At 38.1% G+C, this 26,187-nt stretch overlaps 1 protein-coding gene across 11 annotated transcripts in view; it reads right to left on the bottom strand.

Annotated features, from left to right (window-relative positions):
- The window catches only part of UNC5D (unc-5 netrin receptor D), a 505,454-nt gene that overhangs the window by 20,521 nt on the left and 458,746 nt on the right, over positions 1-26,187 (bottom strand). For all 11 annotated transcript variants that reach the window (XM_019748156.3, XM_074329668.2, XM_019748157.3 and 8 more), the window contains 4 exons: positions 21,553-21,721; positions 19,796-20,023; positions 11,947-12,096; positions 4,661-4,825 (listed from right to left, as the gene is read on the bottom strand). In XM_019748156.3, coding sequence (XP_019603715.1) covers positions 4,661-4,825; positions 11,947-12,096; positions 19,796-20,023; positions 21,553-21,721 — 712 coding nt within the window. The remainder of the gene's footprint in view (positions 1-4,660; positions 4,826-11,946; positions 12,097-19,795; positions 20,024-21,552; positions 21,722-26,187) is intronic.

The following is a 26,187-nucleotide window of genomic DNA, read 5'->3' as shown; positions in this document are numbered from 1 at the left end:
GACTCATTTCACTATATCACCCTGCTTTAATACAAATACTAAAAAATCCACTGAGCAGGGTGGATAAGAAAAATGCTCTCTGAGTGATATTAGCATTATGCTTCAGGAATTAAGAGTAAGGAGGGCTTCATGGAGGAGGCATTCGAGTTGGCCTTGAAGGATGGGTAGCTATTGATTGAATAGAAATTGAGTAGATAAGTGGTTATTTCAGACTGAGTGGAGAATTTTTTTCTGATATAGAGGGTGATTATAAAATAAACCAACTCAGGCCTCTAACTGAATAAAATAGGTTACAAGATATATCACTTCTTTTATTTTTATAGTGGTTTGTAAAATTTCTTCTAGCCTTTAACAATGCAAATCAAGTAGGAATGGTTTCCTTAGGTATTCCCTGACTTAAGGAAGGGTAATGTCCTTAAAAAGGATGGTAGAAACCAGAGATAACTGAAAAAAAGGAATTCTATGCAATTATATGGCAGTTATTATAAAAAAGACACCAAAGCATGTTAACACATGAAAAGGTGGCTTGCCAATAAAAGTGAAAACATTGACAGTATCCTTGCCGAAAAACTGCAGTAGACAGAAAACTGGCTTTTGGAAACCCTCATGGCACCTATGAATTCACCACATCCACCAAACTCTGTCTTTACTGTTGGCAGAAGAAAGACCACCTTGATACATAAAGTCTTCAGAAAAAATTGGACAAAATGGTACAATTTGAAGGTGATAAAATATTATATGAGACTAATTCTAAAAATAAGTATTTTTTCTATTTACTACGCTTAATAAATTGGTCCCCATTTCCCTCGTAAAGTTTCCAAATTTAAATATTTTCCATGCATAAGGATGACACTTTATGTAACATTTATGATGCATTCTAAAAGACATCTGGGCCAAGTAATAAGAATCCTTACTACATTCTCTGATTGTTTAAATATTCAGAGGAACAGTAGATTTTCATGCTCTGCACATCTGAGATAAGCAGCTGCTACATGGTTAGCTTGGGAGTTGTAAATCAATGAGAAATTCCAGGTATTCTATTTTGTAACAGACAAATCATCTCTAACTTTCACCACTTTTGGAAGAAAGATAAGAGAAATTGCTTGAAGGTAAAATAGTTACATGCAAGATTCCCATTTAAGTTGTTTCTACAAAAAATAGATTCTTCAATAATATTAATAAGGAATGATGAAATAAATCACTTGGGGATTCTTCCCTTCTCTTCAATATTAGCAAAATTATTTTGCTTCCATCTACAATTTGCAGATAGGTGATACTGATGATTTATAGAGTATCAATTGCTGATAATCATGAGGTAATTGACTTGGCTTAAATTTAAGGAGAACCAACCTGCTCCTAAAGATTAACACAATTAACCACTCTAAAGAACAGAAAAGATATGTTATCTTGTTCACTGAAATAATTCTTAAGTGCAAAAGTGATATGAATGATTGTATTTATTTGGTAGATAAGAGGCATGGAGGAATATGATGGATGTGAGATTAAACATAAAGAACCAAATGTCTTTGACAAGAATAATCACTGCATTGATTTAGATATTTAAAATCAATGTTATTTTATATACATAATTATATATATATATATATATTTATATATATATATATATATATATAATTATATATATATATATATTTATATATATATATATATATATATATATATATATATATATATATATATATATATATAAAGTCTCTTTTATGTCTCATGGTTCCATTGTTAAATTTGTGAAATAGTGACAGACATCAAGACAAATTATTAAAGTAAGGTAGAAAGTGCACAACTATGCAAAAATTTTTTTGCAGGGGGGCATTAAAATATATTCCAAAGACATCTGTTGAAAGCTTCAAAAGTTTCTTGAAGCATGCACCACAAAAACTAGATCATTTTTAGGGAGAAGAGGATGGTTTTTATTCAGCAGTTCTATCACCAGATGTATGTTCTCGCCAGAAGTGAGATAATCCTAGGGTTGGAAGGACCTAGAGTGATTATTCAATCAAGACATCTCTTGGCAGGCGGATCTATATGTAGGAAGTTTATTCTATTTTTGAAGATCTACAGAATGATTCTAGCCCATTACACACATAGTTCCATCTCAGCCTCCCACAGTCTTAAGGAAAGAACTTCCTGATTTTCATATACTTTCATACTCAAAGACAGTTGTTGGTGCTGTGATGTTTGTCCCTAGTGCTTAAGCCCCAAAAGAGAAGGCTTCTATTACAGACAAAACCCACAGTTAGGTCTGATAAATTAGACCTCATTGACTGTGATCCTGAAGTAGCGTAGTATGGAAATCCGGACTTTGATCTTGAAGTCAGGTATCTCAGTTGGGAACTTTGATTAGCTCTATAATTTTGGACAAGAAGTTGGACCTCTTTGAGATGGTTATGTCATGTAAATTCTTATCCTACAATACGAATCCACAGAGTTGTGATGCTTGTACATGAAAGCACATGACACGGTACCTGAAATATGGCTTTCCAAAGTCATTAATTTTCTTCTGACATAGAAAAATTATAACAAATTAGATTTACCTAAGAAGTAAACCTTATTCCAAAGAGATGGAGATGTACTGGGCCAAATTCCAGCAGGAACCTTTGAAGCAATTAATAAAATGATCCTTACAGGATCAAAAGGGTTCATAAAGCTTCTAAAATGCAGCAGCCAACAAATTGGATGACTGTAGTCCAACATTGAATATCTAAGTATTATTCTCATACTTGCCTCCTTTTATCAAGATATACAGTGATGTTAACTTCTTCGAGGCATTTCAAAGTGATTGTAAACTTTGTAAAGCATTAGAAAAGGAATTGGAGAGTAAAGGCTAAGATTATGTTTATGAGCTCATTTTCCTTTCAAGCACTTCAAGAATTTATTTAAGCAAGAGCAAAGGCACCAGGATGTATCAGCCGTGTCACATTCCTTTTACATAACTATCCTGTAATAGCGGAAGTTGAGCCTCAATATCAGAGTGTCTTCAAAAAATAAAAACCTTTAAACATGGAGTTCTTTTGTTGACCTGTTAAGAGACATTTAGGTCAGTCTTCATCAGAAACATCTTACGACCTGCCTTTTCCTGCTTGCTTCTGAATGCCAGAAGGAAAATCTTGGATTTTCCTTTCATTTTTATTTCAAAACTTTCCTACAATTTTTAACTTTACTTTGAAATGTATTGTGTTAAATATGCCATGACTCTTTAAGAAGGAGACTCTAAAAATATCCTATCCTAGGTTTCTGGATATACCTTCCCCATCAAAACTACTTTAGCACAGAATGCTAATTAGTGATAATGAACGCAAATACTGTATAAACATGTCAGTTAAGACAGCTATCAATTTTTGAGGCACAGTCCTTTGGAAAGCCATCCGCTCTTCAGAGAAAACTACTTGGGAAATTAGAAATACTCATGTTGCATAAACAATGAATTGAAATAGGGATGGAGGGAAGTGATAATGCTACAAGGCTACAAGTTTTCAAAGAAAAAAAAATGCTGACACTGAGTTGTATGTATACAAAATGAGTTAAACCTTCTGCCAAGCCAAAATGAATAAATATGTATTATTTTTATATTTATACATATATATGTGTGTCTGTATATGTGTCTATATGTGTCTATACAGACACACACACACTCACTCACTCACTCCATAGGTGAATAATAAAATATCTGCGCTTTTCTAAGCTAACCAGGGGTTACTTTAGAGTTGCTATACAGAAGCATCACATGCCTCCCCTGATTCTACTTCTCAGCTACTCTTGCCCCTCACATAACCATTCATAAGGGAATGCCATTGTCTACTCTGTAAGCTCAAATTCATGAAGTCAGTCAGAATCATGGCAAAGATGAGGTATGATTTTGCAAATTTCTCAAGTGAATTCTCCTTTGACTCCCATTCTATATCTGCCCTTCAATAGTGATATGACCTCAGACAAGGTCCTTGCCCTCTTTGCACTTCTGTTTCCTTACTTTGTAGGATGAGATTAATATCTACTGCATCTTACATTATTATATTGATGAATCTATATTTAATGGAAATTGAGATGTGCGGACCCTGAGCCTGGAGGGTCTGAGAATCTGTAAGACGAGAAGCCAAGACCCTTAAGCTGAAATACATATATGGGGCCATTGACTTCTGGAAAACTAGTCAGAACCAGCAGAAAACTGGCCAGTAGTAACCTTGTGCCTCTTTATGTCACGTGTCTCAATTGTACCGTCAGCAAATAATAAATTTTAGCTAATATTCCAAGTCTGCCGTGGACTATTAGAGTGTTTATGGTTTTGTGTGTAAAAAGCCCTCTATCAGTTTCTATCCCAAAGGTCCCTTCACAGAGCCTAAGTGCTGATAGGTGGAGTTTCCCTGCAGCCTGAGAAAAAGTTTATTTTCCCTTATCAGTAAGGAGGATGAAAAGACTTGATGAATGACAATGAGAGTGACAAGGTGATAATCAGTTTTCAAAATGTAGAGTTGCCAGAGAATGGAAAGGCCAAAGGAAATGATTTGTTCAGCCATGAATGAGGATGAGAAGAATGAGTGCATGTTGAAGCTCTTTTGTGCTGTATGAATAGCATGGCTGTGATAGGTATATTCTTATGGCCCTTTAGAAACGGGAGCAAGTGACCTGTAGACCAGGGACTCACCTCTAGGATTGATGTCTGCACTTGGAGGATCTGTTCATGGCCTTTGAGCTGCCGGATGCAGATTTTGCAGGACAGCTGGGTGGTGGTGGGCGTGTAACGCTCCAGGGAGAAGGCACAGTGCAGGGGCTGCCGGTTACTGCACCACACGCGGGAGAACGGGACTTCCTGCAGGGAGACGGGGAGAGAGAAGGCTGTGGTGTACAGAGCCTGGCTGATATAAGCAGAGACCAGGAGAGACCTGATAGCAATAATGATGGTGGTGAGGATGACGATTGCACCAGACATAATTGCCTAAGCGACTTGGTGGAATCGTTGTAGAAATAATGTTCCAGCATCTGCCAAGTAGCACAAAAGTAATTAATGTCAATTTCAACTGATAATATTTGTATATCCAAGCCACACTGTAAGAGCTCAGATTTCAGTTGTTGACACACACAATTAGTAAGAATGCCATCAAATATGAATCATCATGTTTTTCCTCTAAAAACAAATATTCTTAGAACACTCCTATGGCCCATCCTTCTGCCTACGCCTGGGGGTAGGAGGATATCTTCTCACTTAAATGAAAATTGTGCTAAAGAATTGACTCACAGGGATTTGTCCCCACGCCACAAAATCATACTGAACTGTGCAAACAGAACATAATATTGCTAATGTATCCAGCCTAAAAATTATACTTATGGCAAAATCACACACATATACACACATCCGAGAAAGACACAACACACCGGGCCTCCCCAGAGCACTCCAGTTTGCCACCTCCTCATTCAGTTCATCCATTCCTCAATTCTGTATGGTGTCTGCCCATGATAAGACAATGTACTAGATCAACAATAAGAAATAAAATTAAATTAGGTCAGTCCCCATTCTCAAGGGCCTTACAGACAATGGAGTGGCAAAATAAATTTTTACTAAACGAGGAGGGAAATTATAAAATCGACAAAGATCACTTTTTTCCCCAATACCAGTTAGTGTTTGCCACTGAATGGGCCATGCTCAGGCACATGGCTTTACAACAGTGTGAAGTGGAGGTCAGTCATTCTGACCTCTGAGGTCAGATGATATTCTGAGGCAGAATATCAGAAATTGACATTCTTTCATCTACTAAAAAGTTTCCGATTCCTAGTCAAACCAGGCTGGGTCCTTGGCAATGACCATGTATGTTTAGCAATATTCATCCTCACTTTTTTCTTTTTCTCCTTTGGTTAATTTGCACTTTTACCTGTTGCCATAAATATACTTTTCTCTGATACTAACATTGAAAGGTGATAAAAAGGTATATCAAGTCTGGAAGTTTGATACTCTGAAGTGTGACTGGCGATGAAGCCAGCATGAGTTATAAGACCAAGGGCCGTGATTAAAATATAGTCTATTCCCTTTGCGGAACTATGAATTACCTAGTTATTCCTGAACTCTATTGTACACAGTTTGTTTTCTAACTTGGATACTTCTGGGCGGGGGGTATAGCAAGGAGGGATGAAATTTAGATTGTTGCACACTTGAGAAGAAGAGAGTCAGCTTTAGAGAGTATGAGAAAACAAACTCGGGCATTAACCCCTACCACACTTCCCAGCAATGAATATAAGGGCTTTGTGATTTTGCTTTATTTGTTTGTTCTTAATACCGAATCAAGGGGAAGGCAGTAGACCTTTTTCTCAAGAAGTAGAAACAAGGACTCAGAGAAGGGCTATGTGTGTGACACTATGTGGTGTTTCATTGACTTTATTCTTGTGCGAGATGTGGGCTGTTAGGATGCAACACTGTCTTTAGGGGAGGATGCTCAGTTCTCACCTTCATGGCAGGGGCTTGAAGCCTGAAAACTACCTTGCACAGACTTACTTGCCTGCAGAGTTCACATTTCTGTTCTGCCAATGCTGGACTTGGATGGTAGAGGAGGAGACGAAGCCATCACTGCCCCCCTCACATCAGAAAGCAGGCCCACAGACTTCAGCTGTCAGCACATGTGAGGCTTGCAGGGGTATCTGGCCATTCCCCTGAGAACCATCTGCTACAGTGCTACTTCCTGAAATTCCTGAATTTGCTGGTTTCCTAATATCATTAGTAGCTCTCTCTGAGTCTGACTCTACCAAGGCTTTCTACAGGTTCTGTAAGCACATCACTCCTTTGATGTATTTCTCCTTTGGAATATCTTGAGTGGTTGGTGTTTTCATGACCAAAACAATTCTGATGAAACTCCAGTGGATTTGAAGAAGTCCTTTTAGAGACTGATATAAGCTGGATAACACTAAAAGGTGCTACTACTGTGTTCCACAGGGAGGCTATCCTCTTCTAAGGGAAACACTGGGGGAAGCAGTAAGCTAATGGTCACCAAGAAAGCTCTTGGCTGGCACACAGCTTATTTATACCACCAGTAAGACAGCACAGGTCCATTCTTCCTAGACAGTGAGTTTTACTTGTGATCTCTTCTCCTTCCCTCCTGGTAGTAGACATGCAGCAGAGGGCACTTCTGATTGGTGCGGCCTCCCAGGAATGTTTAGAGGAAGTCATTTTCCCTAAGTCACTAAAAAATGACTTTGCACCTGCACCATATTCTACCCCAGATAAAAGAAGTAATACGTATTTACAAGTTCTGCCTTTTCTCCTTGTTGTCCAATCTAACTCATTTCATGCTTCTCCGTTCTAGCCTTCTCAATTTTGTAAAGCATGAGTAACCCTTACTTCATATCTCAGCCTCACAACACTTCTTTCTCTGTCTGCTGAACTCTACAAGGTCCCGTCTGCTCTCCTATGCCCAACTGCCATCTCTCTGTGGAGGACTCCACTAGGTACAACTCTGGTATTTATTTCATTTCTATCTGTCACTGGTATTATATACTCAATCACGATAGATCATTTTATTTGGCTTTTACTTTCTCTGGAAACTCTACCTTTTGAAATCTGATTATCACCATCTCACTCTCATTAGCATTCTTCTAAAATTTTCCTATTTGCGTTAGTGATGCTCTTCTCTCATCTTATTATAGCCAACTGTAGTAACCTAGTCCACCAGTCTGCCCGCTTCAGCCTGTACTACACAGAGTAAATGAGGTGGTTAGCGCTTCACTGAAGAGGGAAACAGAAAGTGATTGATGTTCTTCAGGAAACAGCACCGTGGTCTCTCTTATACCTCTAATAATGAGTAGGGGACACTGATGTGACCAGATCACCTTTCATTACAAGATTTTTTTTGTCTGGGGGTGATGAGAATGGCCCTGTGGTGCTTGCTATGTTAAACTAAGTTCCCTGCCTGGCCCACAAGGGCTTTCATCATCTATAGCCCTATCCTTACTCTCTCCATTTTCATGTTAATAGCCTTCAAATGAACCTTCATCTCCAAGGTAAATGTTTACAGAGTTAACTTTTGAACTATCCCCTTCAATGAAAGTAACATAGGGCTCAGTGGTTAATAGGTGGTTTTGCCTAACTAAGCTAGGTAAGGAAGTTTTGCTCTAAAGCTAAAAATTGAGTCATGACAGTGTTTATAACTTTCTGGACTGCAGCGCCAAATAAAGCTAAATTCAAGGTCCAGCTCGAATAAACCTATTTATCTGTAGTGCATTGGAACCCTTGGCAAAGCTTACCCTCTTCCCCAGTGACACTGACCTAACCATTTATTGAAAAGTGTCTTCTCTGGTATCACTGCTAAATTTCTTACATTTTCTCTGAAAACACTGGAAGAAAGGAAAGAGCGTAATGCCCACTGCAGAAATAATATTTCATTGCAGAAAGATGTAAGAATCAGCACACACACAGACACACACAAATCTTTTGTTTTTCTATTCCACTGCACACAATCAAAACATTTTAAAAATCTGATTTTAAGACAGTATCAGAATGTGTTTTTTGTTGACTTGAGTAGCAGCTGCCAATAGTGCTCAACAAAACACTTAAAAATAATAGAATTAGAAGCACTGTGATTAGTGTGTTTTTCAGGGCAATCATCACTGCTTTCATTTATTCAAAAAAAAAAAAAAAAAAAAAAAACCACACAAAAAAACCCCCACAAAACACCAAGATTCTCACTGAGCTGTGGAAAGTAATATAGGAGGACAAAGTGCAGCAAAGTTATGGGTATTTAAAGAATTCCGGAAATGTTTTCATTTTGATTCCCATTATAATTACGTTCCTAGCAGATGGAGAGAATGTAAATCACATCCTAGCAGGAGACAGACACTGGGTTCTCCAAGATACATAGCATGCTGAAAAGACAGCTGCTTTTATCACAGGGAGGTGATACCCTGACTCGGTGATTTGTAAGATTTAAAAAAAATAGATTAATATTTTATTGTATACTGTTTACTACAGCTTCTCCATTCCATGGTCAGCAAGGAATACAGAAAACCCTGATTAAGTGGCACTCAGGTCCCAGTAACCGATTGAGAGCAGAGTTATTTACCTCCTAGAGGAGTATTTCTAAGTCTGAGGAGGAGATAATAGCATAACCCTATTGTGGTAGATCTTAAAAAGCCTGAGAATAAAAGGGGGAATCATTAATTGTGGATTTGGGGAGGGCCAGCATTGTGGGCCTCAGTTTCTCTTTGATTCAGGGTTGACGGATGTTACTGCCACCAGATCTAAGAACTCACATAGCCTTCCCTTCCCTCTCACCCATCATGCCTGGCTTTATATAGTACAGCATTCTATAAAGCGTAATCCTACAGAACCTAAACCAACAAGATTTAAAACCTAGTTGGTCCTTCTCTACACAGGTTCTCATTACATAGCTCTGGAGCCAACCTTGAGCTCACACCATTCGAAAATCATTTCTTGTGTAGTTGGTTGCTGTCTGACAGGGCAAATATCCTTTATACTGGAAAACTCCCAGACCTGTACCTTCCTGGGAAATTCCATCTTTCCCAGAAGAAAACAGGAGAGTTTCTTAGGAGAGTAGGACTTGGGTATCAGTTGGAATACAGTGATTCCCAGATTCCTGATTTGAAGTTGGAGAAAGGGAGAGAGGAATAAGAAGCAAGGATACCAGAAGTCTCCCATGCACTGAGTTGGAAGACGACAGAAAATGACAGGGGGGTTGACCAGTTGAAGAAGAGACCCATAAAGGATATCAGGAATAGTGGTGTGATTCTCTGTCCTGCAACAGTTCTCTGTTAGTTCCTGTCCACTACGTCTTAATGAAAACCATTCTCTGTTCTCCACGCCAAGTTTGTCAGTGCACGTAATGTTCTACATGAAATTCAAGCAGGCTGAACACAAACCCTCCCCAGAGTGCTTATATTTGATGCCTGGGAGCAAACACAGCCTGGGCATTGAGACAAGTACAATATGTATTCACACAAGCTGGGGGATGTCAGTGATGACCGGGGCAAGAAAACTGGTGGTAGGGGTGGTGAAGAGATAGGAGGAATAAAACAGAAGGCCATTTGTGGGTAAGAAACATGAAGTGGAAATAAAAACTCAGTAGCAAGTCTCCTGGTGCAGAGAAAATTAAATTGTTTTTCAGCCTTCCAAGACTCTTTCATATTATGCTCAATTACATACAGAAGGCAAATATTTATACATGTTCACAGCCTCCATGCAATGCCACCCATCCCAGCGGTAAGCTTGTTGTGTTTCCTGTGAGCCAATGCCCTTTGGCTTATCCCGGCCCTGCTATATCCTCTGAGTTGGGCTGGCACTTAGCCCCCTAAGCCTTTTCTGCCTGAGGCTCTCTTTGAAATCCCTGGTGTTGGAATTATCATTTTAGTGTTGCTGCAAGGTTATGGTTCTTTCATCTGATTTTTTATCTCCAAGCATTAAACTTAATAGTTACATTGGACTCAGTCACTTGCATTAGATCCAGTGACGTGACAACCTTAAACCTATAAAGATTAATACAGAAAAATTTACATGACTATTAGTACTTGTTTTAACAATACTCTGATGTTCAATTTGGACTAGAAACTTGGAATACTACTTTGAGATACAAACACTTAGGTCTAGAACATCCTAACCATGTTCATACAAAACCTCCTTCCATAAGGAAATGTGCTGAATATGCATCTCCCCTCCACCGCCCCCCCCCCCAAATAAAAATTGTTCAGGTCCATGAGAAATGTTCTTGTTGCTTTGAATGCACTAAAACTGTATATAGAGGGGGCAATTCCCAAGGTAATGAGAGGTCTGAAAATTAAATAGGAAAATGTGACCTTGTCCAATTAGAAAATTTTGAATTTTAGAAGTTGAAAGGGTTGGTAGTTCAACTTTTTTCTCTATCATGGTCCAGTCAAGGTTTTTCTCTTTGGGATTTGGTTTGTTCCCACTCTGACAAGCTCGTATAACTGTGCAAGTTGCTTTTTTTTTTTTTTTTTTTTTATGAATGCTGCAAGGATAAAAAGGTTAAAAAACCCACAGGGCTCTACAGGTTGTTGATGGGCAGAATAAAGAAATTTGAAAGCCTCCCGTGATTACAGATCAATGTAAGTCCCCCAGAAGCTTTTCCAGAGTTAAGGAAATGTCCTGTCACTTGAAGCACAGATGACTCTGGCTTAAGACAATATAGCAGACCAGCTGGCTGCTTATGGGGACAAAACTTAGATCACTGGAAATTACCGTAGAATTCCATGGCAAGGTCTTATATTGATAAGAGATCTTTTTATGCTAAGCAACTACTCAAATTCCCTTAAAGTTATCCAAGGAGACTCAAGTCATTTTGCAATCTTTTTGTTTTAAATTCTCTCTATAGAGATATGTGAACAATAATATATAAGTGTCTTTACATATTTATAAAAGGATTCTAAGGGGCATTATTCTTTCTTTGCCTCTCAGTTTGGAATTTCTTCTTTACAGCTTGCCCAATTTATTTGGCAGCAAGAACTTCATACATTCAAGACAAAAATCGCTTGTTCCCACCTGGCCAGCCATAGCACTCTACAACACAAATCATCCTTAAAAAGTTTCTCACTGACATACGGTTCATTCACTGATGAACATGATTAAAACAATGTCTTCCAATGAACTTATTTTAATGGAAACAAACCAACCAACCTTGCTCTAAGTTATTTCAATTACTACCTTCAACCTACATCGAGCAACAATTTAAATGGGAGGAGAAATGTCACATTATCTGACACACAAGCTCCTTTTTCCCCACCTGTTAGAAACTTGTGAATTTATGACAGTATGTTTAATTCCTTGTGTGTAGCCCCAACTGTTACATTTCTGTGACAGTTCTGAGATTCAATCCATAATTTTAAAGGAGGAGGAAAGTCAAGAGTACCCTCGCCAGAGTTTGTGACACACTTGCTGGTGAAAGCAAAACAATTTCTGTTAGAAATCCATTTGGCCAGTACCTGGCATGCAGTGAATGGTTTAATTCTCCAGAGGAATGGAGGGATATCGAGGACAGAGATCTGAAGACTAAAGGTATTCCCTTTGAAATGCAGCAACTTTGGTTCTTCCAGCAGCTGTCCACCTTGATGCCTTTCATCGGAAACCACTTCCTACAGGACAGGGAAAAGAGAACACGCACAGCAATGAAGGATCCAATCGCCTCCACATTTTCTTTCCATAGATATGTGTGCTCACTACCAGGTGTCTCCCAGAAACAGACAAATAGCATAGTGGCCACACTTTTCTTTTACACCCCATGTCCTTGCAAGGTCAGGACTGAGGCCTCAAAGGCGCTGAGTAATAAGGATTTGGGCAGAAATAAAGCACTGTTTTTTATTACTGTGTCCCTTAGGCTTTTAACACACCATGCCTTTCTTAAAACTAGAAGACCTCCTTTGTCCCACACTAGTTGTAACACTGTTGAATTTCCAAAATTGTATTAATTTCATTCTGATATGAACGTAATCAGGGAAGGTTTTCGTACTGAATCTGACACATCATCATATTTCACAGTAAAGGTAGAAGCAGCCTCCTCCTCTCTGGCTCACTTATTTAGCACTGACATAGGCACTGTCCATATTTATTCTTGGGCTCAAAATAAATGTTATATAGTGCACATTCAGCTTATCTGAAGTAATGTTCATAAAAGTTATTATGCCAAAGGCCAAGAAAAAATAAGTCATTAAGTCAGTTTTAGCTCAGAAAAAAAGAAATCAGGTTCCTGAGATAAATACTTGTGTATCTTTCACTGAGAAATCTTTATAAATATCTCATACAAGCACGATTCACACACATTCTATTGAGTAAACTATTTAATTGGTTCCAAATTTGTGGTGTTCAGAAACATTGGAAAAATGATAGGACAAGTGAAATAATAAATATCAATTCTGTAAAATCTTAAACTACCGTGTGGGTGAGGCTGTTAGTGTTACTGGAGATAAGAGACTTTCCTAAATATATTTTTAAAAAATCACCATTAACTTAGTTATGACTTCCTTGAAGAGCTAGGATAAATAGGGTAACTGAAATCCTTTAATTATGTCCCATAATCTTCCCAGATGCTAAAAAAGAATGTAACAAGTCAGGCAAATAGGTTTCTATGCAATATAAATAAATTTCAATTATAAATATAAAATTTATCAGTGAATAAAAGCAGCTTCAAAGGTTATCTTACATATCTTTTGTCTATGTATAGAATCAGTAATACAAGCATTTCTAAGAAGCAGCTGTCTAGCTTTTATCTTTCATGTACACATAAACTAATAGGTTGCTAGTATCTTTTCTCAGGACTAAATGATTCAATTTCAATGTCATTTACTCCACTTCTTTGTCTTGCTAGGGTGAGTGGTGTTTCTTGGGGCCCTTAGGTCAGCGCTGAACTTTCTGTGATGATGGAGATATTCTCTGTCTGCGCAGTTCAATATGGTACCCACTAGCCAGAGTGACTATTAAGCACTTGAAATGTGGCTGGAGTGACTAAGGAGCGGAATTTTTCATTTTAATTGCTTTAAATATAAAGACCAATATATGGTTAGCAATTATTGTACTGAGCAGTGCTGTGCCATGTGATTCAAAATGCTGTGGACCTACGAATTAGACAGAACAACATGGTAGCCAGTGTCTAGTGGGGGCCACAAACAGCGGAAAGAAAATGGCAGGGTGGTGAGGAAAGGAAATTCATTCCAAATGCTGACGTTAGATCTTTTACAGATGCTGGACACTGGGTCATCTTTTGAGATGGAGTGTGGCCTGGAGCTATGCTTGAGCTGGACTTTGAATATACAGAAATGAAACAATCTCTGCCACCAAGGAGCTCACAGTCTAGTGAGAGTGTCAGAACAATAGGCATATGATTATCACATAGTATCTAAGTAGTACAATATCGGGGTGCCAAAAAACAATGTATATACATTTCAATTGATGTTAACACTTTGGCCAATGTTGCTCAAGCAGTAGTTCCCTGTCATCAGAAGTGTCTGGACGCTGAGGGTAACCACATTGAGCACCTCTTGTAATTGCAGAAGTCAAACGTAACTTGTATTCATCTTTTGTTATCAGTATATATTAATACAGGTTTTTTTTCCTTTCTTAAAATATGTAAATATTTTTTTGGCACTCTTTATACATGTGTGCCTGGGAGGTTAAGGCAAGACAGAAAGTGCCTAACCCAGATGGGAGGAGAAGCCAGGAAGGGAGATGGAAAATTAATAGAGGAAGTAATTGAGCTGAACCTTGAAGTAAAATAGGGTCTAAGTCACAGGAAAAGGAGGGAGAGTACCTTCCAGACACTGAGCAGGGTATACACAAAGGCATGGAGGTCAGACAGAGCTGGGATAGAAGGTTAGGGTAGAAAGGGTGTGGCTGGAGATGATGACAGTGTAGGGTGGAGACCAAGTCCTGGAGTCTTGCTGGTCATGCTGCAGGTTTGTATTTTATTTTAATGTTGCTCAGGAGTTAAGGTGTGTAAGAATCTTTGTGGGGCTACATACACTTCAAAAGAGTACTAGTCTTGCAAACGGAAAATGGAAACAGGATTCCAGTCATATTTCTATGTGGTCTTAGGCAAGTCACTTATTTTCTTTAGGCCTCAGTTCCTTACAGGAATTTATTTATAGCCAAGCAAACTAATTAGCATGATAATATACTAACCTCTTTTTGCAATTCTAGTGCAAGGCTAGAAACAAGTATAAATAAGAATCGTGCTTATTAAAACCATGTTAAAGACACAGAATAACAACAGTGTTGACTCTTCGAAGTATATTTGACTAGGCTCTCTAACGTGTACCTCTTTTCTTTAACTCTAACTTGCCTGAATGTACAGAGAAGTAAACTGTGATCGGGAGATTAAATGATTTGCTTGAGGTCATGTATTATTTAGCGGAGAGCTAGGCTATTTTAATATTTAGACGCTACATAGAATCATCACACCAGAAGGGAACTTTATCAAGTTTTCAATTACTAAGTGCCTTATTTACATGGAGATGTACCCCTCCCCTCAAGAAGGTTATTTGCCTAAAGCTGGGTCACATGATTAGTGACCCAGCTCAGACTAGAACAGGGCATATTGTTCATGATCTAGTATTTTTTTCTAGTAGAGTTCCCTATATTTTCCTATCTTATGCTTGATTTATTTAAAGAAAAAAAAATCATGTGATGGTCAGACTGCTATTAACTCTGTCCTATAAATTATTTTTCAATTTTTATGCAAGATGTATGTAAAGATACATGTAAGGATGATGTAAATCAGTCTGTATTTGTCCTAGGGTTATATATACTAAGGAGTCCCTGCAATGCAGAGTGGAGAATACTGGACATTTTTAAAACGGATATCTACTTATAATTACTGCAGAGGGAAATGGTACCTTTTACATTTTTCTGCTATAGGGCTCCAAATTTAAATAAAACCATGATTTATTTTTGTCTTTTTTAGCTTACTTAATGTCCACGCATGAACCAACTGTATACAATTAACAGCATATCATAATCTTGCACAAGGTATTAAGCAATCATTGTTATTCTGTAACAAAACAACTATTAAAATGAAGAAGCTCAATAATGAATTATTATATTTACATATTTGTAAAGGCACAATTGGCTTCAGAATTAGAGAAATAAACTCCTAAGTACAAGCTTTAAAACTCTCCATATAGAATAAATTGTACTCAACACAAAATTCCCAGTTACACCCTTATTGTATTCATCTCATGGGCTGGGCCTGGACCTCTGGATTTTTAAATGCTCCTCAGATGATTCTGTTGCCTGGCTGGGTTTAGGAACCAATGGTACAAACAGCTCTGTTGAGCTAGTTTTGAGTCACTCACTGGGATGTATCATTCCAAGAGTGAGGCCTTTTTCCTATCTGCCTTCTATACAACAAGGAGCTTCTGTTAAATCTCTGGTTCTATTGTTAAATTGATATTTGTATTAATTAAACTAGAAAATAGGGTCTGGCCTGTTTCTTGTATCTGAAATGTATCTAAAGTCTCTGGTTGGTAGTTTTTCTAGTATCTCTATGTCATTTTACATTGGGGGTTGGTAGTCATCAGTTCTAGGAGTTGCGGCCAAGAAACTTGTGTTTTGTGCCTCACTGAGCTCTTTATGTTGATTTAATGAGACAGGCAGTTATATTCAGGTGTGCTTCAGGGATACTAAAACAGGTAGGACAAATTTACATAGCTATGAGACAAAACTGTTTGAACTTAAGCATGCGCGCGCACGCACACACACACACACACACACACACACACACACACAGAAATTATGTCGCTGTGGTGTTTTCCTTTAAATGCTTTACGTGAACAATATTTCCCAAGGTTGCATTATTGATAAACACAACAACTACATCTGGAGGAAATCCTTTGAAATTAGGTTCTAAATCCACATTAATGCCAAGTAAGTAATGAGTACCGAGAGGTACTGAATAGGAGTGCTGGGAACAACGGAGAAAAATACTAGTTTTTCTTCTTTCTAAGATAGGGCAAGTGCTTAATTCCTTGCTTTCTCTCTGTCAAGGTTTGTTTGAGCTGTGTATGTGCCTGAGAGAGAGAAAGAGGGAGAAAGGGAGAAATGAAACACAGTAACAAAAGCCTAGCTCTTAAAATGTTACTGCTTGAAAATACATCACCATTCCTCAACTTTTGCTTGAATTCATCAAAGGAGGCGATGTCAAACACATAAACACAAAATGGCAGCTCTAATTATTACACAAACACAAGAGCAGGAAAGGCAAGAATTCATTCGGTCCTTTTCACTCTCTTCTCACCTTCAGACAGATGGCATTTTTATTTTTAAAGAACATACCTGAGCTGATGAGATGTTTTTAGATGTATTTATCAGAACAGATCTTCAAAAATCTGAAACTAATTTAATTATATTTTGCCAAAGTGTTTGAGGCATTTGTTTTTGTCATTCAAATGTACTGCTACTGTGGTTTAGATAAAATACTCCTAAAGCAAATGAGAAGCAAGCATCCTAGCCCTGCAGGAGGTATAGGGAAGAAGAGCATGGCTGCAAATGGAGAATGTTTCTAATTGATCACTAAAATCAGCTAAAGAAATATTTCTTAGTGGGACCATTATATTGCCAGGCCCTCACCTAGTTCTAACAGGACAGGAGAGTTGGGTCTGAACACTGTCCTTTTTTCAATGTTTTCCAGCAAAGAGGGGGCGTTTAAGGATTTTTATGGGACATAATTGCCCGGTGAGATATGAATTAAATGAAAGATGCAACCATGTCCGATAATCAGGCTTTTTTTCTTGGTTAAAAGCATAGCTCTAGTTGGGCACATATTTGTTATAATTTTGTTGAGATATGAAAAAGGCACCACAATAAATACAGTGACTGTACAACCATGCTTGTATCTATTTCCAAATCACAGCAAACATTTTCATTATAGTAATAACTGGGGCAAATTCCAGGATAGGCAACTTTTGCAGAAAGGCTTCATGAAAAATCACAGATTAATTTTAATGAACAAGTCAGGGTTCTATTGGAGTTACAGAAAATGAGTCACCACCATAACACAATATTTTCAGCTCACACCACACAAGCTGGGGGAGTTCATATTAATGTGTGAAGTCTTTTAGAGTTTCAAAAAGTGAACTGATGTTAAGGCTTTCTTAAAGTGAACAGTTTTAATGGGTCAGTAATTGTATATTCACTCTAATTAAACACCACATAGGAAGCCATGAAAAATAAGCCCTGGGTGACTTGGGATGTTAAGGTGGTTTAAAAGAACACATTCACTTAGCAACGTAAAAATCCAGAAAGCAATAAAGCAATAGCCTTTCAGAAACAAAACCCAGATACCAAGACCAGGGCATAAACAGTTACGTTCAGAAAAGATACAAGTTATGTTTTAATCTTTCTGTGGGTCTGAAAAATTACTCGACCAAGGCCGATGCTCTCTCCGAACCCCAAGGGGGAAGCATGACCCTTGCTGCTCATGACAGCTGTCACATACATACCATCAATAACAAGTACAACCAAACCCAACTGTAAAATCAGCTTTATTTGACATAATAGGAGAGGGAAAGACTCAGTGGCGGTAAATAGATTATGACAAATGGGGTCAAAGGATTTTCGCTGGAAAACATTTCTCCAAAGTAAAATTTAAGAGTTTTAAGAAATATCTCTAAATGATGAAATTAAGGTATTTGGTTTCAGTTTAGAGGGAGAATACCATTTTCCCTAACATGGATTAAGAAGGGTATGTTACCCACAGGAATGGATAAATGGTTTGAAAAGCTGTGTGGAGGGCCTCACTTGCATGACTTCCACTGTAATTCATATTCATCTGTGAACAGTTGAGCTGTTGCGGAATCTGGTAGCAATCAACAGGAATGGAAACAGATTATCTGAATGTCTTAGAATAAACTCTTTAGGCAAATGTTTAACTCACTGGTATATACATCAGCAGTGAGACCATTATTCAAAGAAAATTCCAAATTGGTTCTAAGGGCTTACTTCCAAGGCAGTTGTGCTGAACAGATCGTCAGTCAGTCATGCAAGGCAGCAAGCAGGGGGCTGCCCATATGAGCCAGAAGACTGGAAATCATCCATGGCCCTCCATGTTTACTTCAGTTTACTCAGCCTTCGAAATCTGGCTGAGTTACTAAACATCTAACTTGAGTCATGGTGCCTTTTACAATTGTTAAGTGGTAGTAACACTGAATTCATTCTTTATTTTTGATTACTGGATGTCTTTGATGAATTTTATCTTGGAGAAAATCTCTTATTAGGGGTGGTGAAAGTCGATGAAGAATATAAAATGCCAATCATAGTATGAGGTGTAACTACTTACATTGACGTTCTTCACAAAATGGCACCCCGTGTGTGTGGGGGCAACAAACCGATAGGCAGCCAAATATGAAGTGTGCCCTTCAAAATGGCTACCTGAGAGACAGGGAAAGTTTGGAAAGATAGGTTGGCACTGTGTCACCTTTACTGGCTTTTGTTCAGGATTCAGGTCATTGTATCTCTTCTCTTGGTAAACATGAGTTTTCCAGCTCACTGTCTTAAAAGCTAGTTATGGAGGAAATGCTCTGCATAATGGACTTAATGATCCAGGACTGGAATAGCAGGGATCTTGTATGAGGTGTGTCAGGAGAGCTATGCTATTTATATATGGGCAAAGCTTACACAGGCACTTCTGCATTATCCTTGCTGCTATTAATAAACTGGAACTCTTCATGAGTAGCTAATTTAAAATAAATCTTACATGATTAATAAAATTACTAAAAATGAAAAGGAACCTTGAACCATCTCTGCCCTAGTAGCTCTAATAATTCATAGACTATGTGTCCAGGATATAATATGACTACCTGCTGATAGGTATGATTTATAATTGTTGTTCCATAACTACAACCTTCAGTTGATTCAAACAATTTTCTCACTGCCCCCTGCACATCAAGTAACTCTTACGTCTGTGGCTCATGCCATTCTCCTGTATTGGAATGGTATCCCTTTCTTGTTTGCTCCTAAATCTCATCCATTCATGAAGGTTCACAGAGCTGTCAAAGACTCGTCTTCCCTACTGCAATTGTGTCTCTGTTTTCTGAACTCTGACTACACTTCTAGTTAGTTTTATAATTGATCACAGAGTTCTCTCTATACATTAATTTAACACTTCTCTCTTCTTAACTGCCATGTTCCTTAGCACCTTGTTGGACACATGGTAGCACAGCTCTTGCTTCAAGATAGTGGTGTGTTCATTTTCCAGACCCTCAGCAATGGAATGCTCTATGATACTAATCATTAGGAAACCCTATGCTTTCATGACACCAATAGAATTACAGACGAAAGGCTGACCTGAAATGCACAAGGGGTATTGTCCACACAGTAGACTCTCAAGTTGTAATCCAGAGAGTTACAGGACATGCAGCCAAAAACTGCCACCTTGAGTTGCTTCACGGCACAGTCTGTGATTGGTTCTCCAGTGAGGGCATACGTCCCAAAGCTGTCTAGGAGCACATGACATGCAAAGGGGTCCAAAAGGCAGTAACAGGATGTGGATTCATCCTCCACTGACATCACTTCCTGTTGGGGAAAGGTGTGTTAAATTCAATTTGGAAATAAGATGTGATGTAATAGTTACTTTCCGAGGACATAAACAAACATTTTTTTCAGGACACTTTTATTGCTCTAATTTTCTTTATGTTAAATGCTCATCTATCAGAGTAAATGCTTACATCAGAAACTCAAGAAATGGATATATTCAGAGTTGTTGCAATTCTACTTAATAGATTATAACAAACATCCCCTTCAAAGTTCTTCTATTTTTGGTTAATTTGTTCAATGCTGAATTAAAAAAGAAGTCTTAAACATTAACATCAATAAGCAAACATTTATGTCTTTAAAAAGGTCTATTTCTGAAAACCTCTTTTAGTATCTGTAATTTTTTTTTCAAATATTTTATCCTTTTTCATTCCATCAAAATCATTCATGAGGAATCATAAAATAAATGGTTTGGATAAGATGTACTAAGAATATTTCACCCTTTCTGATAAGAACTTAGGTATGTGTGTCTGGTTTGGTAGAGCATAAATATAACACCATCTGGATGTAAAAGATTGTGAGGAAGTGCCGAGAAGAAAAACTAAAATGGTGAAAATGTAGGTAAAGCAAAACATAATGAAAAAGAGACCCAAACCTGGCCCTGTTAGGAGACCCATGGAACTTCTTGCCCCAGGAAATTTGCCTGTGGTTTTACAAGGACTGAATAAATAACAGAATGCATTTTCAACAAGGAATATAAACTAGTTTTAAGACATAGCTAGGCAGGGTAAATGCAATTCACTGCAGCAACTGGGATTTTTCTTCTAGAGAAACATGATTTTCTTTTCACTCCTTTTGCTGGAAACACCTCCTGGGAGGTAAGATCCCAGGGCTAGCTGGAACAGGTCATTGTGTTCCAACAAGATAATTCACCTGCTTTCATGCAAACTGACTTCAGACGGACATAAAAGGAATCCCTATCAGAAGATAAATCAGAGGTTTCACTTAAAACAGTAATTCTGCTGCAGTCTTTCTTTGCTGTGACCATCTCCCTTGCTGTTACCCTCCTCTTGTGTATCCTCATTTTCTTTTCTTGTCTCTTTTGTTCTCTCCTTGTACTGTAACTCTTTTAAATATGCCCATCTACACAGGGAAACAGACACTTGGAATAAGTTTCAATGCATTCATTAATTCACCAAAGTCTATTTAGCACCTACTGTGTTCCTGAATATGTAAAGATAGATTTGTTATAATCCCTATGATGAGAAAAACATATTCTGACCAAATTGTATGTACTGAAGACAGGGTACATGTCTTTGTGGGTAATTACAACTGTATTCTAAGAGCAAACAAAGCTCTAGGATCCTCTCATCTCTCTTTTTCCATTATCCTAAAAAATCACTAGCCAATGCCTTCAGAGTATTATAAAACACATGTCACGAACACTGAGAAACAAAAATAGGCTCACGCATTTCATAGCTGACTGTTGGTGTTAAGAGAAGGTAAGGTTAAGTCTATCCCAGATGTGGAACTCAAATCTTGTTTTTTGAAAAGGAAGAATAGGGCCTCACCTCCCATTTGCCCTGTTGTGTCCTCTTCTTTAAATGGATATTCCAGTGCTCAGAACTGACGTCTGCACAGTGTGGTATGGTCAATGCAAAGGGAGTGGTGACAATCATGTCTGGGGGACCACAGGTGACTTCAGGACTCAGGAGCACCTCCGATCCATCTGACTGGAGGCTTCAGAGTTGGAAAAGAATAAAAGAGAGAAGCGTGTGAAGGAGGGGGCATATTTGCATGAGAAATGACTTAGACTGGTGTTTTCTTCAGGCTGAGCAGTCCTTTCCCAGGATTCCTCCAGGAGAGTACCACGCAAGCAGAGAACAGGTCTGGTCACTAGTTATCAATCCTGAGCTGCTGAAGCACACAGACTGAGCTTAAGCCTAGACTTCAAATCTATGTTTTGACAAACAAAATGACAAATGCTTCTGCAGAAATATAGGGAAGAACAGAAGAAAACAAAGATGTGGCTGGTGTGTCACACACCAGCTGCTGAATCTTTGTGTTGATAACATTATCAATGACTAAGGCCAAGGACGTTACAGAAATGACTGATCTGGTATTCGTACCATCAGATTCCTTTCTCCTAACAACACATTCTACAAATAGTTTTTAATGCTAGGAAGCAATAAAACAAATTATTATGGAATAAAGCAACACTTCAAACACACCCGAGCTGAGTATGTCTCTTCTGGTTTTCAAAACATTTATTTCCACCAATGCACAGACAAATAGGTTAGATAGTGATAGCACAGGAGACAGTTCATTCTAAATGTGCATAATCAAATACATAAATATATATCTTTCAACTCTTTCCCATTTTAGATCTAAATTTAAAAGCATTCTACCCAAAGCTAGTGTTCAGATTTTTCAGTATTGTGAATTATTTACATGGGAATGCAGAGTCAAAGAGATGAAAGAAAGTGAAGTTTCATTAAATAATATCACCTCAGTGAATGCCTCCCTCTTTCATTGTCTTTCTTTTTAATCTCTACCCCAAATAGTAAGGTGGGGTACTTTATAGGACAGTGGTCAATGCGAACTCAGAAATGCACTCATTTTTTCCCAACTGCTTATGTGTTTTTGAACAGCTATTTGATGTTTTTTTCTCGATGGATTTTCACTTGTAAGAGATACAGTAATATAGAAGATAGCCAATAAAGCAATTTAGGGCTCTCAGATGAACAAAGCTATACCAGAGCTAGGATTGGTATTATGTATTCTTTCTCTCAGGACATTTCTCTGGAAAGGACATTTAAATATGTCATCCCTGGTCAAAAAAGCAACCTCTTGCTCAAGATAAAGATGCAAATTAGTACTAAAAGATACCACCTTTTCTATGATATTGTATAAACAGTTCTATGAGTACATCTCACATGCTATTAATTTCTGACTTGCTTTTGTTGACATCGCTTGTTCTCGCTCAAGTTAGTAATGGTCACACTCTAGTTCATTATCTATAATTTGCTGCTGCAATAAAAGTCATTGCATATAACTGAGCAGAAACATCCTTTTAGCTACTGCGTCTAAAACAGACTTGAATGTTATTACACAGTCTCCCTCCCTCTACAGGAAGCACTGGAGATGACTGCAAAAAATTCAGTCTTTCACCCACAGGCAACCATAGTCCAAAGCTGACAATTCTTGCTATATAAGCAAAGCATAGGGTAACCGAAAACGTCTGCATTTACCTGTAACCAGGGCAGGCAAGCTAAGGGGTAGGTTTGGAAAGCAGTGAGTTAGCAATAATAAATGCTCTATGAACAGCCTAGAACAATATACTTGAGGTTTGAAAAAAAAAAGTAAAATGTCAATGTGATCTACAGCCAGCATGAAGTGGCAGCCTCCATGTAGGTGCCTGCCAGTGGCCATTAGAGGGGTTAAGCACTCTCCGTGTAATTGCCGCCTGCATTCATCACAGACAGGAATAGCAGAGATGCTTATGAGTGACCGATGACAAGCTCTCCTAAAAGAACTATTTAACTGCTTTCAGAGAATCATCCCCCTTGTTGAACATATTGTTCAAACATATGGGAGTCTGGGGAATTATTTAATGCCAAATGAACTGAAATCAGCTAATTAGATGAACTCTCACACTCGTGAATAGCAAGGCTCCTTTTCGGTAATAGCTTAAACAGCATTAGGAGTCAGAGGCAGTGCATATCCAGTCTTAGGCGGTGCATGGAATGGGAGCTCTGCATTAAGTAGGCGTTGGGCATTTCCATACGTGCAAAGGAAGTAAATCAAGATTTATACCTAATCCTCCCACTGTGAAAATAGTGTCTGTAGGTGTAGATCTATCTCTGGTGAAGGAACAAACTTAAATCTCTCCATTTTTACCCAATGATTAATACTAATTTGCCCTTTTCTGCTACCTTTTATCTGTGGCAATCAGGGAGATTTACAAATATTAATTAAAGCGCTTTATACAGCTGGGGAGGAGGGGATAACAGCAGGTCACAGAGAAATCAATCAAAGCAATGGCAGCAAAATAACCCTAAATTTTTACTCTGTCCTATATGACTAGATGTACTTTCCTTCTGTTACCACTAGGGGATTTCTCATCAAACTGCTGACTCTTGGGACATCCCAAGGAAAGATGGAGGGGAAACAAAGTCCGAGTATAGTCATGGATACAGACTTGGTGCATTGAGGACAGAGGGCTGGGAAGAAGTGCCTTTAATTGGGCCTGGGAAAAAATGAGGGTCCATAACGAAAGCATGGATGGCATTTAAATTTTCCCACATTGTATAGTGCATGACAAGGAAGTATTCATGCTTCTGCTAGGAAAAATAAAAAAAGGTAACATAGATTTCTGAAATTCATGTGAGCTAATAATAACTGTGAACTAATAAGAGAAGTGATTTCAGGACCATAATATTATACAAACCACTTTAATGCATCACATACTGTAGTGTAGATTGAAAGTGATAGGACTTTCGCTACTTATTTCATTGTGTCTCTTTATGTATTATATATATATATATATATATATATATATATATATATATATATATATATAATATTATATACTGTATATATATTATATATGCATATGCATGTTCATGAATGATTATGGATAGAAAAAGACCAGTAATTTAAGGGTCAGGTCTATGTAACCAGGTGGCTTGATGAGCAACTATATGAAAATACGGTTGTGAATTCAAATTTCTGCTCACACAGTGCATCTGAGGGTTCTAGGGAAAACTGACAGCTTTTCAGCTTTGATGCCTCCAACTGCAAAATATACATGGTAGGAGGGTGCACAAGAGCATTTTTTCCTGGTAATCTGGTAAGACAGGAAAATCACATTGCTAACTTGTTTAGTTACCAGAAAGGGAAAGCAAGAATTGAAAAGGAGCTACAGAGAACATAAGTAGTGGATCAAAATAACATTCTTGTGTCCTCACTGTGCATTTCGTGGCATCATGCCTGATACCACATTTCTTATCTCACCATTTCTCTGTCATCAAAACCACACCGTGTGGCAGAAGGAAAAGACCATGCCTTTCTGTGCCTCTTTCCTCACACGCAAAATAATACCTACTCAGATTGTTTTGAGAGTTAAGAGGCGAAGCGTAAAAAGCACCTAGTGTGTGCTCATTAAGTGAAGGTTCGCTTCCCCAACCCCAAACTCCCACTCCCCTTTTATGAGTTTTATTTCTGTTGGAACTATGCTTTCAAGAGATGGTTTATTTATTCATTAAATTGTCATTATATCAATATATACTTTGACAAATTTTCAATGCTTTAGAGATGTGCACTGTGGGAATTTAAGGCACTTTGGCAAGGCTTTCAGCCTCACCTCCCACAGTCTGTCCTCAATTCAGCAACCCGAGGAATGCCACTAAAATGCCAACGTGTTGCTGCCTCAAGGAACCGCAGCTGTTCTTGCTGCTCCAGAGCACTCAGTGCTGCTGGGAGTTTTCCCCGATCCACATGGCCAGCTCCCTCATGTCTTCCAGGTCTTTGCTCAAATGAAGCCTACTAATGAGGCATTCCCTGACTACGTCTGAGCGAGACAACTGCATTCCCTCCAGAACAGCCGGCCTTGGCTTTTTTTTTCTTTCTCCACGATACTTACTGTCCTCTAATGCACTATACCATTTGCTTATTTTATCTTCCACAAACTAGAATATAAGCTGTACGAGGAAAGAGTATATATTTTTTTCTGTTTTGTTCATTGTTGTGTCTCCGGTGCCTAATATATGCTGGTTGTAAGCACTAAAATATATTTGTTGGAAAGGACATAGGAGCCAGTGTGAGGTGGTTCCCACTGACCAAATCTGCATGTTTTGAGCATCAAAGTAAATAATAGTAGTAAAGGATGATAATCCATTGGATAATATAAGAAGCCATTAACTATATGGCTATGAATGAATGAGAAGGGAAACTCTTCCATACAGTAGAAGGCCAACTAATACATGTGGAAAGTGATAATTTGGCAACCAATCATATTAATATTTGATTCAGTCAAGAATTATGAATAGATGATAATCTAATTTTGGAGAATAATACAGAGTTTTAATAATAAGGCATTATTTACACGGTTTCAAAATGTCTTCCCATAAGATACTTACTAATTACAAAGGGTAAAGTATTACTTTATAGTGGGGAATCTTGGCAGACACCATCTAACCCAAGTT

Source organism: Rhinolophus sinicus, chromosome 16, assembly GCF_057876585.1.
Source record: "Rhinolophus sinicus isolate RSI-liver-muscle chromosome 16, RSI-T2T, whole genome shotgun sequence".
Classification (NCBI taxonomy): domain Eukaryota; kingdom Metazoa; phylum Chordata; class Mammalia; order Chiroptera; family Rhinolophidae; genus Rhinolophus; species Rhinolophus sinicus.
This window is presented reverse-complemented; position numbering and strand designations above follow the sequence as displayed.